Here is a 17,152-nt window from a genome sequence, read left to right on the forward strand (position 1 = left end):
TGTTGCTACTGTCGCTTTACTTTTACGAGATTCGTAAACTACGCGTTGTTGCGAGCACTATCGTTGCGATCTCCCTACGACGTTCGACGCGACACATACGAATTTCCACGATAGAAAGTCGGTCCATTCCTAGTACCAAAGTTTCACAAAAGAGAAATCGATCGTCCTCGAGAGATCATAGACCACCGGTTCCAGCAGAGTTAAGTTACAAATCCTCGAGTCAAGCGTATCCACCATGTTCCAGCTATCCTGACAAAAGCGAATAACCCTGGCCGGACCCACGCATCGATCCACGTAAATCAATCTTCGCGAGCCACTCTACAGCGCGACGTTTCCAAAAATTCCCGATCCTCCTATACGGTTCGTCGATCTATCCGATCTTTCCTTCGGTAACCAAAGTCGCCGGCCCTTTATGTACGCGTCGCACCACTGATCCCAAGCAGGAAGGTGGACACACGACGAAATACTATTCGATGGAAAGTTCTAAAAAAGCGCTGCCGACGATCCTGTGGACGGGTCTTCCCGAGGTGGGCCCTGGTAATCAAGATGATCGATATCTTATACAGTCCCTGCTCGTACTCTGCCTCTTCTCTTCTCCGATCTTCTTCTTATTCTTCTTCTTCGTCGTCTTCTTCTCGTCTTCATTCATGCTCAAGGAATTCCTTCTGTTTACGAGTTCCTGAAGATCGCGGACCCCCCTGGCCGCTAACCGTCTCGTGGTCAGATTGTCAGCCGCTTAATTAACCGTGAAACGAGCGAGGGGTAGTCGGACACCATAGACGAGACCGCACGATGGCAGGATATTCGATACACCCCCGAACTCTCTCTCGTTGGAACGGCAACGCGTGGAAAGAGGAAAAAGAGATTGAAATCGAGAGAGAGAGAGAGAGAGAGAGGGGAGTAACGATGGAAGGAGGAGAGTGGATGAGGTTCGCCTCTCTATACAAGGTAGTCCTTGAAGAGCAACGTAGGTAGGTTGCTCGAACCAGGTAACCGGACACCCTGATCACGGACCGCTGGAACTCTATATCACAGGTGGTAGTGGCTGCGTACGAAGGTCCTCTGACTGTCAAAGAGATGCTCTTTTTTTATTCCTTTCTAAGAAGCACTTTCCTCTCTTCTGGATTCGTTACGGTAATCGAGCGTATCAGGAAACTTGCAATAAGGATCGAACGATGATGCGTGTTCGTTAGTTTCCATTCGAGTTATCAAATTTGACGCGATGATCTACCGGCGATGTCTTTCATTTTCATGGAGATCATTCGTGCGAAATCAACGCGACATCGGCGAGAAATTAATTAAAGAAACGCAGATAAATTTGCAACACATTCTGAGATACGAGAGCCCTGCCATAATTTACGAGTAAGTAGCGTTTTACGTTTATCGCGACGATTCGTGGAAAGAATCGACACAAGAGAAAACTAAGGATTTGCGCAGCCTATCGCGCGTCCTCGTTTTCCTACGACTAAACATCCCGACGAAAATTTTTGCCTCTCTGTCAAAGTTCTATCGGTATCGATTAATTTTCTGGCATAGTACGGAACGCGTTAAGGCTCTACGATGATCCCGACTTCGCAAGTAGCAAGTTTCCTAGTTGGCGACCCGACTCCGTAACCCACCACTGCCGGTGACGTTAATTGATTCGTAGCTCGATCGATTAGCGTAATACCGGCCCCCGACTTGATTCGCGCTCGTCACGTTTACCAAGCGACGAAACACACGGCTTGCGAAACTCTGGACGAAATCAAACAGGAACCCTCGGGGGAGTAGGCAGAGATTTTGCAAACGACCTTGGCTGTCTCGTATCGAAGCAGGATATCGTTAATTATCCGACGAGCGCGTTATTGCAGCACGCGTGTAATGAACAGTGTCAGGTGATCGAAGCTCGTTTCAGTGGATCGGTTGGCAGCGTTGAGGCCAGCCGACAACACGAGGTATATCCTTGTGCGTCGGCACCCCTTTCCGAGTTACTTAATATCATGCGATACCATGCCGGTGATTCATTGCTCGTTACGCGTTCTTCGACACCTGCCTAGGCGCGGGCAACCGGATTTCAAAGGATCCCAGCGAAGCTGCAGCAGTGCAACGCCGTTGTTAAAGAGGAGAAGTCGATGAACTGCCCGTCGATCGGCTCTACAACCCGACGATTTTAAATTCGATTCACGCGATGGAATTTTATATTTCATTTCCACCGTCTGACGAACGACTTCGAATAGATTACCAGACTCGAGTTGGTTCGAGCGGTTATTTATGCGATCGAGCGTATCGCACGGTGTGGCTTAAAAGCAGCGCAACACGATCTCCATACTGGGAAAAATGTAATATAGCTGTAAAGAATGGTAAAACTCTATACGGTGTTCGATGGAAACAGTGACCCGTAATAGATAACAACGTGGCGTAATTATTGCACACGTAAGCATCTGAAAGGCACGGCAAATTGATTCCTCGATCTCAGATACGCCATCAATGTTCGATTTTTCAGAAACAAATGACTCGTGATTTTTTTGTAATTCCATAGATAATACCGGCCCATCTTTACACTAAATTTCATTTCGAAGCTGCTTAATTTACGAACTTCGTCGATGTAGCTTCTGCAGAGATTAATACGCGTTACCGTAGTATTTGTTCCGCTTTTTCGCACTCTATCGTTCGACACACACAGGATGTACTTGAGACGTAAACAATCTACGAATCTCTTCTCCACCCTCCACGCAATCCTGTCCCCTAACGCGAAATCAATTTCCTCGAGACACGCGTCGACCGACCAAACATCGTAATTAAAAACGTCCCGTTGCCATGCGCGACACTCCTCGTATACATTTTTTCAGCGAAGCTGGTTTAGTAGAGTCTCGTAAGTTGGAGCAGCAACGCGACAGGCTAAGGAAGGTGGAGTCAGTCGGGACCGTACGCCAGCACAGATCCTCCTCGGAAGGGAGGCTCGTTCGCGACTGCGTTTCATCGCTATATTTCATTTCCAGGTCCTGTGAACAAAGCGGTATCGAGAGAAAGGGTATCGGTTACCTCATGAGCCCCTTCACGTATCTCGAGTACTCTTTTCAACGCCTTCCACGATCCCTCCCGCTCAAAATCCTCTTCTCTTTTCTTTGCCTTCTCTCTTAGCCTCTCTCCTTCGTCTTCTCTTCCTCTTTCTCCTTGCCGCGAGTCTTCCTGCCGTTCGCCACCGACAATCCGGCATCTTTCGCTGTCTTCCTTGCACGGCTCCTCGCCACGGCAACCCGGCTGGTACGTTGCTTCTTTTCAGCGCGCATAATACGCTCCTTTAGCTCCCTAATGAGCGGCAATTACGGTGTCTCTACGACTAACGATCAGTGACGATCGATGATCCCTCTCGCGGAGGGAGAGCACGCCCTCCGTGAACCGGTGGTCATTTGTTCGCGGGGAACAAAACAAAGGAAACTGGAAGGAGCGTGTAACGCGTTGTTGAATGAACCGATGAGGTCGCACGTGTGTGATCATCGTCCTCCGTTGGCCCGGCAAACGACGTAGGACGATGGATCGAAGGCGTGAGCGATGACCGATCACGATCCCAACGTCGGACGGATGAACATAGGAGAGTAGGTGAAACAAAGGGAAACCTGACTCGTCTCGAGCTTTCGTATAATCTTGTCAGGGAAAGGATCGCGTTCTCGCGTATTACGTTAGAGACCGACGTTGTGGAATCACAAAGGAAGTAGCGGCCTACGGTGCACCGGAGTAATTGAATTAGTTTCAGGACGTTGGAAGCGCGTCTTATCGCCGTCGATCGTGAATTAAATGCCAAAAATTACAAAAGCGTAATTATTTTGGAGTTGCATGCGAAGAATGGAAAATCATGTAGATTAGTTGGTTTCGTGAGAATAACGCGAGTCACATTACGTAGAATCCAAGTTGACTATCTCTATCGAGGACGACCGTTTGACTTTAGAAATGTTAAACAATCAACGTTGTACGATCCGATGTCCGCGAGACTGTCGCTGAAATTCGCCGAGACGCGTCGTTTTTGACACTCGGTTATTTGATCGATCGCTGTGATATCAACGATAAGTTCGATGCTACAAACTGCTGGTTTGTTAAAATACTAAATGCGTCGTGCCGAAGATAATTTACAAGTATGTACGTATATATACATTTTTCAGGTTTTTCCAAGTAACGAGTTCAAAAAAAAAAAAAAAAAAAGAGGGACGAGAGGATGGATCGACCTGTCTTTGAAACAGCTGCCACGTAGATGGACAACGGAGGAAAGTTAATGCACGAAAGATCTCTGAATGAGTTACCGAAGGTCGATCGTCTCCATTAACGAAATATCGTTGGTTCAAGTAGAATTAACCTTTGTATGAATGACAAAGCGTTCGTTGCGTTCCGTTTGCCGTTTAATATTAGCTCCGCGATTAAACGCGTCACGTGAACGAATTATTTATATCTCGCTTCGCCAGTCGATAATTCCCAACCATATCTTCTTCGATCGTCTGCGTACATGCGTGAGGAAAATCTCTTTTCTCAAATCCTTTCCTATCGACGCTCCGCCATTATCCTTTCACCGATACTGTATAATCAATGATATCATAAACGCGTAAAGTAAAAGGAAGATCAATTGGAACGATTTCAATTCCATCGGGATACAACTATCGAAATCGACATTTTCCCTCGAAACGACCGCGTTACTCTGCGAGTATAGGTTTTCGTCACGAAACGAGATCGTCGAACGAGTCTCTCGTATCTAGCAAGGACAAAGGTTCTGGGATGCTGTCCAAGGCATTAACTGCAGGATACTGGGACGGTGGGAAGAGGGTGAGTCTGTACACGGAACGGGAGAAATTGCCGGATGCACATCACCCGAACGATTCCGTGTCCGAATCGATATCACCGTACGAATTAGTAGCTTGCGGTCCAATATCTCACCCTAATATTTGGGCCGCCCTCCGCGTCCAGAATGTTCAAGCCCCCCCCCCCTCCCTCTCCTCCTACCCTCTCTCACCTTCGTTCGTACGTTTCTATATCCGCGTTCGTGCACACACGGCACGCGTGGTGTGCACGAAGGGGAACCCCCATGGCGATGGCGTGAAAACAGTCACCAGGCTCGAGTTCGCCTGTGCCCTGCTCGACGAAACAAAAAGCGACCGTCACGGAAACAAGTGACAGCGGAACACCGTGTCGCGTCAATTACCAGCTCCTACTACACGCTTTTTTCTACTTCTGTTATTGGTGCACCTAATTACACGTCAATATGTCTCGAACGGAAGATCGGCGATGAAAGGACCACGGAAGGGAGCTTCGAAACTAGATGTTCGGGGCGACCCGTGTGTCAGAGAAGAATTAGGGTTACGGAGAAGGCGGCGCTGCGACGATTTGTCAGGAGATTTGTAGGGTGTCTTGTGGTTTTGGTGATGAAGAATTTTGTGGTGAAAAGGCGGTGTGTAACTGTGTCTAGAAAAGGTAAATAGTCTTGTTGGTGTTTTACGTACGATGAAAATTTGTACGGTGGTTTGTGGTCGCGAATGAAGAAACTTTGCGGCCACGTAAAAACGACGGTACATTGAGAATATCGAATGAACGAAATATAATAATATGTGGTTAAATAATGAGAAAGAAGTGGGAGGGATTTGAAAGGCACGGTTTTAAATCAACGGGCTCAGCCGTAAAACCACTGATAAACTGCAACGAGGTTAATCGTTCGAGCTTTGAAAAATTATATCCTGATCATATATTCCGATACATTCGGTTGCTACCAGGTTTATCTAATCTTATACGTAACGCGATGTATAATAGCAGTCGGACTCTTAATTATAGCGTGCTACGTGTTTCGAACGCAACGTTTCTAAATCCAAAGCATGTGATCGTAGAATATAATCGTTTAATACGATGAGATCGGAGATGTGACTTTGAAACTGTGAAAATCAACGAACGATCCATAGAGTGGAAATATGATTCAGATTGACGCGATAGAAAGGAGGAAATATTAATGAAGATTAACGCTAAGAGGGTAACCGGTGTTAGAAAGAGCGAGAAAACGCATTGGAGGGCGCTATGGTAGGAAGAAAAAAATACGATTAGCGATAAGAAGAGGTGGAAGATTTGTGGAGGGCCGCCTCGTGAATCCTTAACGAGCACTGTCAAGGGTGCCGCGGAGCGTGACAATTAACAGCGTCGCTAATGCGATCGCGTTTTGGCTGCCATTTAATTACGACGCATACCAGTCGTGCGTTCTTCTCCTCTCCTCTCCTCTCCTCTCCTCTCCTCTGGTCTTATTAATTCATCGTTTTTCCTGCGGTTTCGTTCACGCGGCGCGGGCCGCGCGAGAACACGAATTTCTCGTGATTCGACCGTGCCACCGTCGCACCATCAATCACGTTACATCGTGACAGGCTTTTGACAAAAAGCTGCCACGCGAATTCCGTGGCCACCCTGAGAGAGAGGCTGCTGGCCAGTAATACCCAGGCGTTTCTTTTCCATGGCTTCCTGAATATCGCTCAGAATGTCGAAATACGGAATCATTAGTAACCGGCCGTGGACGATCCGCAAGCGAGATCATCGCTTCTCTCTCCCGTCTTTCTGCATCGTTGCTGGCCATGGTAATCTATCACGAAGGGCTCGTGCGAGCAGGTGTCATGGCAGTCTGCCGCTAATGATCCTGGACATCCAACGTGGAATTAATCATTGCCTTTGTCTCTCCCGTGCTTTTTGCCATCGTCGTACGCGATGCCGCGCTCCTTTTCGGCTCTTGCTTTTCCATCGCGCGCAATTCGCCTGTTGCTCTCCTCTCTCCTTTCCTCCGAGCTTCCTTCGGTCATTATCATCGTTAATTTCTCGCTCGTCGACCGTCCACCGATTTCCGACGTTCCTTAAACGATCGACTCTTTGCCTGTATCTCGGATAGGCAAAACATTTTGCTTCCAACGAGCGGTCTTTCCCTTCCTGGAACCGTGGTTGCCAACTACAAACAGAGTTGCGGCCAGAAAATTGAATCGAACATCGAAGTAGGTGCTGTATTAACCGAGTATATATCGAAACTAACAATGTTCATGGGATTCCTTGGAGAAGACTAGTGGAATAGGTTAATTCGAGCAAGGGTTAGAATCATGGGTGATTTTGCCGCGTAGATCGCCCGCCGCTTTTCAACCGGAATTCTGTTCGTTTCGTCAGACAGCTGTCGTTCTATCCGAAGAAGAATGGGTCCGAAGACGCCAGCGACAAGACGTTCCTTTTTTCTTTCGTTTCTCTTTTCCCTTTCTCTCTCTCTCTCTCTCTCTCTCTCTCTCTCTGCTTGTATCACGGAGCAAGATTGCGCAACGTGTGCGCCGATGACATTCGCGTCTTCTTGTATTCCTTTCTCGTTTAGGGTCATCAAGATAACGGAGGAGATGCGACTGATGCACGGTCACGACTGAACGAGCTAACAGGTATTCTCGCGATAATGATTGCCGCGAAGGCTCACTGCAGGAAACGGCGCGCGGCCGTAAATCCTGCGGCCACTCTTTACGCTGCTTATTGAAAATTAAAGTGGAATTCTTTGCCGTTTACGCGCCGGCGAATCAACGGCATTATCTCAATCGTTCGCTAATCGAAATCCCCCTGCCGTCGATGCGATTCGGAGAAAAAGGATCGCGGCGAAAGAAATTTTCATTAAGAAAAATAATCGTCCGGAAACATGCACGCGTTTGTAACGAGCAATCTCTTCCCTCCTCCCTCCTCTCCCATCCCCTCGCCCCTTCGTCGAGTCGCGTTGCGATAAAGAGAAAAGGAACAACACTTGCGCGTTGAGAATTCGACGAGGCGACCACAAAGAAAGAAAAGTAAGTAGCACCCCACAGATCCTGATGGAACAGAAACAGAAAGGAAGGAGGAAAAGAGAGAGAGACAGAGAGAGAGAGAGAGTGGAGGGTGGAGTGAACGAGGTGGCAACCAGACAGGATCTGCGTGGAAACGCAAACAGCGCCGGTCTCTAATACACCGGGGACTTTATCAAAATCTGATAACTTCAGAAGCGAAGGCAACAGCGAAAGAGGAGAGAGGTGAAACACGCTCGAGCTAAGCCACCCCCGAAAAGCCGGCTACGCGGAGGGTTGTTGAGGTGGTTATCCCCTCTACTTCCTACTGACATCCCTATGAAAAGCCTTGCCACTCCTGTTAGCTCTCCTTCGATATAACGTGTATACGTACGATATGAAAATTTACGCTCGAGGAACGCGTTCATATACCGAGGGAATCCCTTGGTATCGCCAATCCCTTCCAAAATGCAACGTTATTTTTTTTAAGTTAATATGCAAATACTAGAAGAATCCTAGAATTATCGTACTTTCGTCGCGGATACGCGCGTACGATCGAAAGAAATCGATAGGAACGAGTCTATCCTTAATAATTCAATAATTCCTGGCAAACTCGAATTTCGACGTTTCCAACTGCCGATCATGCTATAGACTAATAATTTCCAGGCTACAGTTAAATCCATACTGTATCGTCGTTCGATATACTCTTTCCACGCGATCTGATTTCCGCGATTACATTTTCAATAGCGTCTGACAACGACAGAACGATACTCCTTGCTCGACGCATACGTTGCGTCACCGATAAATCAGACAGACATCGCATGACGCGCATAGTACGTCACCGGTTCCAAATGGATTAAATATCAGCAACAATCCCAGCCTGAAAATCTTCCTCTCACCATAAACAATTTGTCATATGAATAATTCGCTGAAAATACGCGACAATCTCGGTTCGAATACGAAGTTGGCGATCTGCAAGTTGCCGCAACGTAGCGCGGTTTAGAACGTGACCGATTGCTCGCATATAGCAGAGTACTAGCAGACGGAACGTACGTGTCCCAGCCTCGTCCTCGTAATATATAACTTCTACATAGAGATGAGCATACGTCGTCGTCGTTTCTCGTATCACGTACTTATACAGATTCGCTCGTGTACGTACGAAGAAACACATACACGCACACACACACACACACATACACGCATACACACACAGACACGTAGATAGAGTTCAGACAAGGTACATAGGTATATGCAAGTACGTGCGAGCACGGAGATTGCTCCGGGGCTTTCGGGGTTGAGCATATTGAATAACTCGCTCGCTGGACCGCGAAAATATACCGCGAGGCTGCTAGTATGCGGATCGACGTTCCTGAAAGGACCTTGCAGGATCCTCGGGGCGGGCACTGTATCCTGTCTACAGTGTCTACCTAACCCACCCTGAGCGAAATGACGACGACTATACCCAACGTTGGAGGAGACCTGGACGCCCGTATTACCTCCGTGCCCGATGCTGAAAATGCATCACTAAGGGAATTTCACGTTGCGATAGCATTGTACCGACGAAACGATCGCACTTGTGTGTGTGTGTGTGTGTGTGTACGTGTATATACATGTACATATACATATATACACATACACACACGACATATGTATACACGTAAACGCAACAAGATCATCTTTTCGTGTTCCCTTTTACCCCGTACACTGGCAAAATCCTGTTAGGAATAACGTGTTTTAATCGTTTCTCCGATTCGAGGAACTAAATCTAAAATCGATGATGGATTCTTGTGGTATTTTAGATCGTGGATCTGTTTTGTATGGTTATTGGCTGTTTCAAGAGGGTTTACGGGTAATTCTTGCGGTGAAAAATGTTGCGCTCGGATGTTTCGAGCGCCAGTGAATGACAAATGGGAATGGGGGCAGAGGGAGGGGAAAAAAAAAGGAGAGGAAGGGATAACTGCGATATAGAAGTATTTTGTACGGACGTCGAGTTCAATACACGAATCGATGTTTTTTAGCGAAGCAGTCGGAGCTTTTGGTACGCGTCGGGACAGGATGTGGGTACGTAAGGGAAGAGGAGGAGGATTCGTCCGGGGGATTCGCAGGATTACGTGCAGGAAAAATGTGGCTCCAGGCCAGAAACGGAATGTCGTTACGCTGGGGTAACGATAGGTACGGGTAAGGCCATTGTCGAATAACCTGACTAGAATACACAGCTTCTATCGCCGGAAAAGTAAAAAGAAATGGTCATCCGGGCATTTACGATCCTCGGAGGTCAGTCCTCTGCAAATTCATAAAGAATCAAAGATGTTCTTTCTGTTTTCTAAGTCCTTTCCTAATTAAAGTAATTTCGTGTCGTTGAAATTTTTTGACTTAACAATGGAAACAAACGAATCGTATTTCCAATCCTCTTCGAACGTTTATCGAATATTCAACGTTGTCGTAATGGTTTTATGTTACGAACTATTAGAGACTAGTTGCTACGAAAACAACGTTGAAGTTCGAAATTTCAAGTAAGAAATAAAAATTGTATCGTTTGAAAGTCGACGTCTGAAGTTTCGAAACTCGATGTTTGAAACGCGAAATTTGAAATTTGAAAAAACCTTACTACAGCCACCGATGCCAATTAGCGACGCAGAAGTAACGTCTGACCTGCAATTACTTTCTCTACTTTGAAACGCAGTACGCTCGAATAGCCGGCCAGTGTGTACACGTTGAACGTAATTTCGAGACTACTAATTGAACAAAAATCATCGCTATCGAATACCCGAAGAACGATGCAAGCGATTCGAAGACCGGCTATCCAAATGCAAATTCCAAAATTACTAGAATTCGTAGGAGGTTGAAGCTGTAAGGAAACGATCTGGATGCAGAGTAAAGACAGCGCAAGACTGAAACGTGTAATCTTTTTCCCGTTGTGCGGCCTCATCAAGATCAATTAGACCAGTATAGTCGGACGATCCTCGGTCGTTAACGATATATCAATTACAGCATAGACGTAGGTAATAACTATTAATGACTTCATTCAGGGCACAGTAATTACAGATGTCCGAGCATCACCAAGAATCTGGGTCGAGACGATTCTGAACTAGCGAATCTACTAGCTGTCGACATAGAAAGAAAAAAAAAAGAAAAAAAGAAAATACGAATTCGTGGTTCCACGTGCGAGTAAAACAAACTTTTATCTTACGTCGCAGCGAATCTTCGAGTTTATTAATAGTTTCTGGAAAAGATAGAATTGAACGCGTCTCTTATAGCGTACTGCCCTTTAAAATGCTTTTTTGCATCGTGAGACTCGAAGTAATTTGAAACGTTAAACGTGTTTTCATTTTCTTCTTCGACTGCGAAGACGCGCGCTACGTAAGAATGTGAAAATGCATGCTTGTACGCTTTCGTTACGCCGAGGGGGATTCAATTTTTCAAGCATTTGAACCTTCACGCTGTCAGAAAATACTTTAACACGTGTGAAGCATATGCAAACTTATGTACACGAGGTGCACAAAGTTGGTAAAACGTTTTTCGAACGACCTTTCCAAAACTCGTAAATCAAAGAGAAATTTCGGTCCGTCCTTGGAGGTTTCTGACGTTGGAAATACAGAGAAATTTAGGAAAAGTTCCAGGTACAGGCTATGGGAAAAACCAACCATAGGACCCTATAACGGAAACAATGTTGACACTATTCAGTCGGGACAAGTAATCGTACAATATTGCCACCAGGCGTAGCCCAAGAGCGAGGTGCTTCGAATCGGAACGACAGGTTGTGCAGCTGCTTTTTCTACGATCGACGAACGTCGACCTCTTAGCGACGATCAGTCGTGACTAATCGAGATTGGAGCGGATTATCACGTTCCTTTCTTTTATTTTAGTAGCGGTAGAACAGTCGAAAGAGCCTCGACGATTACGGCGCTGTTCCGCTTGGTAATCCGTTAGACGATCTGTCTGTATCAACCGTTGTATTATACGTCTCTCTCTCTCTTTATCTATTCTAGGACGTTAAAATTAAATTTTTAATTTCCCAAGAAAATTCTAGCTCGTGGAATAAAATAAACGAACTTTATAACCGTTAATTTACGATTATTTAAATGGTTGGCGAATAATTTAATCGACGATAGAAATCACCGGATGAAATATCCATTAATGATGCAAGAAGATGTTGAAAGATAGATCTGGTTATATCATTCGATAGCTCGTTTCATATCCTGTTTGAAACAGGAGAGCGCCACGAAATTGACTGGGACGGTGTTCAGAGTCGATTTGGGCAGGACTCGTCTATGCAGAGGACGTATCGTGGGACGAAAGGAGAGGAAAGCATCGACGAAATACAATTTGAAAGACGTAATTCGAAAATCGTTGTACGCCCGACGGCAGCGACCCTCCGTCGGACGTCAAAATGAAATTACGCGACCCTCGACGCGGGGACCTTGGGACCAGCACAAAGGCTCGTTTGCCGAGGACACAGCGCAACAATCTGACTAAAGGGACCTAAACCACTAATCGTTTCGCGATTAACTTCCATTAAACGCTACTTAATGAACAAAACTTTCGCGTCCTGCAGCTAACCGCAATCGTTCGCGTATAAAAACGCAACGTAACAAACGAATTTGTTAATCGACTTTCGATTTATTATAAAATAAACTTTCTCACTGATTAAATTAAATTCCGTTAGATTAAACATTGCACTCGTGATCGCGTGACTAATAACAGTAACGTGAAATAGATAAAGATATATGTATATATGTAATATATGTATATATATATACATATATTCTTCTCAATAAGCTTAACATATTCTTCTTCGTTGCCAATCTACGATATACCAAAACTCTCTGTCTCTTAGAAACTTAAAAGGTAATTGCGTCGATCGAAGGAATTATTTCTCGTTCTATCGACAACTCGTTGTTCGTAGTTTCTTTGACCGAGAAACGATTAATCCAGGATGACAGTTGTTTGAATCAGCAGGCGACGTATCCATAAACAAGAATATAATAAATGTACCTATTTTTCGCAGCAGCTGCTCGATCTCTTTGCCTTCTGTTCTTGAACCAATTTCCAACTTGGGTCGGCGTGAGACCCGTGGCGGCAGCCAATTCTCTCTTTTTCCCGGGATTCGGATACGGATCCTGAAGATACCATTCTCTCAGCAACGATCTGGTTCTCTCCTTGAAGCAATGGGTTTTCTGTTCCCCGTCCCAGATCGTCCTCGGCAATGGAAATTTCTTCCGAACTCTGTACTTATCCACTGGACCCAGTGGTCTTCCGCGAAGCTTCTCGGCTTCTTGATAATGCGCCTCCAGCCACATCGCCTGAAGTTTACCATGAGAGTCCTTGGTGAACTTATGCCTCTCCAGTATGGCGTACAATTCTCTATAGTGGCCCGAATGAAACGCGACAATCGCTCTGGCTCTCAGCACGGCCTCGCTTTGATTCAACTCCTGGATATTTGGATGAGCTACTGGCAGACTCCAGAGGAATCTCGCCAGTCTCTCGATATCGCCGCTCTCCTCGAGGGTCTCGCAGACTGTGGCAACCTGGCCGACGGTGAACGATAACGTTGGCAACGCAAAAACAGGAGCCGGAACGATTGGACCATTGGTTGTGGGCGCTGTGGCACCGGTGCCCGCTGGTGCAACAGCCGACATCTCTTTTGCTTGCCCTTCTAAGATACAATTATTTCGTGTACTCTAAGACACTGATAACCTTTTCAATACATCGATTTTGTCACACGTAACTGACGTTCCACTCGGTAACCTAAGAAACTCTCCGACTCGGTTTGTGTTTACTTTTGGCGCTTTTCATCCTGTTGTCTCGACTCGAATCTTGCTCAACTTCTTAGCCGTTCGATCACTTCTATAGAACTCTCGACCATCGAGGTACAACTCACTTCACGAATAGTTTGCACTGAATATACTGTTTCAACCGATTGGACACAAAATGTTCACCAGTTTCTAACGACACGAGGGATGCTGTTTTTCCCAATGTTTCTGCAACGAAGAACGATACGTGATCTGCGCAATACGGTTTGGCGAGAAATACGAGTTTTTCCTTTCCAGAAATACGAAGGGTTCGCAGGACGGTTTCGGGTAACATTCGGGAACGGTCGGTTCGCAACGAATGAACCATTGGTTGCTGTCCGCTGCTTCGTCTCTCGCCGACTGAATCTCACCCCCGAGCGCTATCCGTCAGACGAACCCCGGTACAAGTAACATTCTCCAAGTAGATATCCTACGGGGTCACATCGGACGCAATAGCACACGTTGACGTTCTTCTCAGCCGTGGGGATATCACGCGAGGCCGCTGTTGCCTGGATCGTATCGTATAGCAAACTGGTTTCGTTTACAAGCCGGCATCTCGGCACCGGCCCTACCCAGCATGATACGTTTGTACGCGCCCGTTACAACCGGGTAGTCCCGCCGACTCTTGCGACCTACCTCTACATCTCTCTTTCGCTTCCTCCCTCTCTCTCTCCTACTTCCACTCTCGCGTCCTCGTCCTTTCTCCCTGCCCCCTGCTTCGAAACACCAACAGAGGGATAACTGGAGAAAAAGAGACGGCTATACCGATGCTCGGGGGGCCAATGTACAAGCCACGCCCATCAGCCAAACTGGGATTGGCCGGATCCCATCCACGTTACCATGGTAACCTTTCTTCGTCCTTCCGTAACCAGCGTCCGTGTTCACGTGTGTGTCCGTTTAATTATCCCTTCCACGTGCTATCCAGCACCACACCGTTCGCACCCCACCAAAAGCTTTCCGCAATCCACATCGTCCCCCACTCTCCGTCTATTCCTTCGATCATCCCCTTCGCTCCTCGTGCCGTAACCCATACCCCTGCCAACGATCCGCGAATGCTCCCGCCAGAGACGTCCCTCGTGTCCCCTTACCTCTCGCGCCAACCATAAAGCGAGAGAGACGAGGGAACACGGAGAGAGAGAGCACGATCGATTCGCCGAGCGGAAAGTGGGACGGAGAGTATGGAAAAGTGGGGTGGAAGCAAGGACGCGGGGAACGAAGGCATGATCCCCACGTTCAACTGCTGCCGTTCCTGCTGCCGTTCCGTACCTTCTGTTGCTCCTGCTGCCGTGATCTCTCGACGAACTGCTTTCGAGACCAGACTCGCCGCTCTCGTTCTCGCGCAACATCCACGACTCTAAGGTCCATCGGCTTTTCGCCTCTCTGTTTCTCCGTCGCTATGTTCTGCTCGCGCCATCACTTTCTCGCGATTCTCGTCCCGACGTTTGGCATCGTTCTAGAAAAATCTCTGCTTTCTAGAGAACGCTCTCTTTTCATTTTCGTTTCACGTTTCGCAAACGTGGGATTCGTGCATGTGCTTCCGGGGGATGTTTCGATCGCGTCTCGGCTATAAGTTATGTTCGTTTTAGCGCAGATACGTTCCAAGCTTCATTTTAATAGGATTTTTATCACAACTTACAACTTTCAGCGATTATCGAAGATTTTTCCGTGGTTAAATTACACGTTCGTGGTTTCGAAGGATCGAGATGTCGTCTCTTTGTTGGCGCATCCGACGAAAAGAGGACGTTGAACCTACGGACTCTTGCGCCATTTTTCATTCGTCGCGTCTTCGACAGAATTTCACCACGCCGATATCGGGGCAATACGGATAGAAGCCCTTTATCGACACGCGACTAGATTTCATTTCTCGTCAAGACGACAGGTGCACGCGTATCGAGAAGCCGCGGACGCGCGACGGCGCCGAAGGCGTCTCCGTTTTATCGAACGCACAGCCGCCGCAGCAGCTTCAGTCTCGTGATAAATATTCTGATTTGTAACTCTGACGTATCCAGGCCGACGTGTCTACTTTCCTACCTCCGCGATATTGGTCGTCAGCCTTTTTACCAACTTTTTCGCCATACTTCACCTCTGCTTACCTTCAAACAACTTGCATACCATTCCATGTAGCAACCCTTAACACCGACTTAGACGAATTGATAGAATAACCTGGCAAAATCTCCTCGCAAAATCTACCTAATATTTCCACGAATTATCGCGAATATTATTTAGACCGATCGGCTGAAAATATACCAAGACCAGGGTTCAGCAACGCGTTAATTTTTTTCATATTAAACGCCGCTCTACGACCATGGATTGGTATTTTGATACGAGTTGTTGAAAACGAAAACGATCTGCGATATCTTTGGTTCGAAGATGTAGATCTCCCGGAAACCAGCCGTAAGTTATTATTATAAATTTGAACGTCTTCGATGTTTTAGCTTTACGTGGATTTGTGATTACGAGGAGGTTGAAACGGCAGTTTCCAAAACCGAATAAACGGATAATTTTCACAAAATGCAACGTTAGACGTGCAACGATATACTTGAATTTTAAATCGAATTCTTCGACTTATCGTCTACCTATCTCTCCCCTAGTCTTGGCATTTATTTTCGGATAAGTTTCTTGGATATCGCGTCACTCGAACGAAATGGAAGGAAATATAATCTCGAGCGTCGATGATGCCGTCGATTGGTCTCGTTTTGCGATCGTTCGTTCCGTTATACGGCCGATAGCAGACCGATTGGCCCTGGTTAAATCGTATTACGGGAGAAGCTGGATCACGAGTTTTTCGAAAGACATCCTTCTCGTCGTAATTGCCTGCGTTCTTCCGATTAAGAGCTACCATCCATCCGTTTGCGTCAGCTCGCAAGTAGTCAAGTAAATGGAAACGGATAGACTTTAACAGTGATTGCTCGATAGCGACCAGCGTTGGTGTTCAAAATTTCAATTGCCGTGCTATGAAATCGCACAAAGTTAAACCCGGATAACGATTGGATTTTATTATCGAAGGAATATAGGAAAATGACCACTTTCGCAGTTATCACTTTGTCCTGGATGGATCGTCCTGGAGAGGTAGGTAGCGTTAAATGCTACTTCCTTTCGCTGAGTTGCATAAATGCTTCTTTTCTTTTGTCAAGTTGTATATTGTATATATTATCTTTGGTAATCTACCAAACCATACCATACCTTTGGTTATCTTTTGGCAATCTACCTCTTAATGAAGGGTCGGTTTTTCATTTGTTTTTAGTCGTTAATATGTAACCTCGTATATATCGAGCGTTATATATATTCACTTTCTAAGGTTTAATGAATTTATTTAATAAATACGGTAACATGACACTAAACGTATTGACATATGGGTAAATCTAGGATGTTTGCTCATTTAAGACAGCTATTGAATCTTTATATCTCAAACGAACTCGAATATCAAATTAGCCGTGTCAAATCGGTCTCCTCATTTCACTCTGAAATTTGAGGTTAGCAACAGGCAAGTATTATAGGCTGTGCGAATAAACCTATTGAAAAATGCAGCGAGATTACATATACAATAATGTTTGCAATGTATACATATTAAATGGTTTTCTTAGCGTTATTGTTATA

At 46.1% G+C, this 17,152-nt stretch overlaps 1 protein-coding gene across 1 annotated transcript in view; it reads right to left on the reverse strand.

Annotated features, from left to right (window-relative positions):
• LOC117234782 (homeobox protein SIX3) overlaps window positions 1–13,738 on the reverse strand; it is a 54,232-nt gene extending 40,494 nt beyond the window's left edge. The window contains exon 1 of the mRNA XM_033496316.1: window positions 12,759–13,738. Within this exon, the coding sequence (XP_033352207.1) occupies window positions 12,759–13,402 (644 nt within the window). The 5' untranslated portion in view covers window positions 13,403–13,738. The remainder of the gene's footprint in view (window positions 1–12,758) is intronic.
• Between the last annotated feature and the right edge of the window lie 3,414 nt (window positions 13,739–17,152).

This window comes from Bombus vosnesenskii, unplaced genomic scaffold (assembly GCF_011952255.1).
Source record: "Bombus vosnesenskii isolate JDL3184/JDL3185 unplaced genomic scaffold, Bvos_JDL3184-5_v1.1 scf7180000013309, whole genome shotgun sequence".
In the NCBI taxonomy this organism is placed as follows: Eukaryota; Metazoa; Arthropoda; class Insecta; order Hymenoptera; family Apidae; genus Bombus; species Bombus vosnesenskii.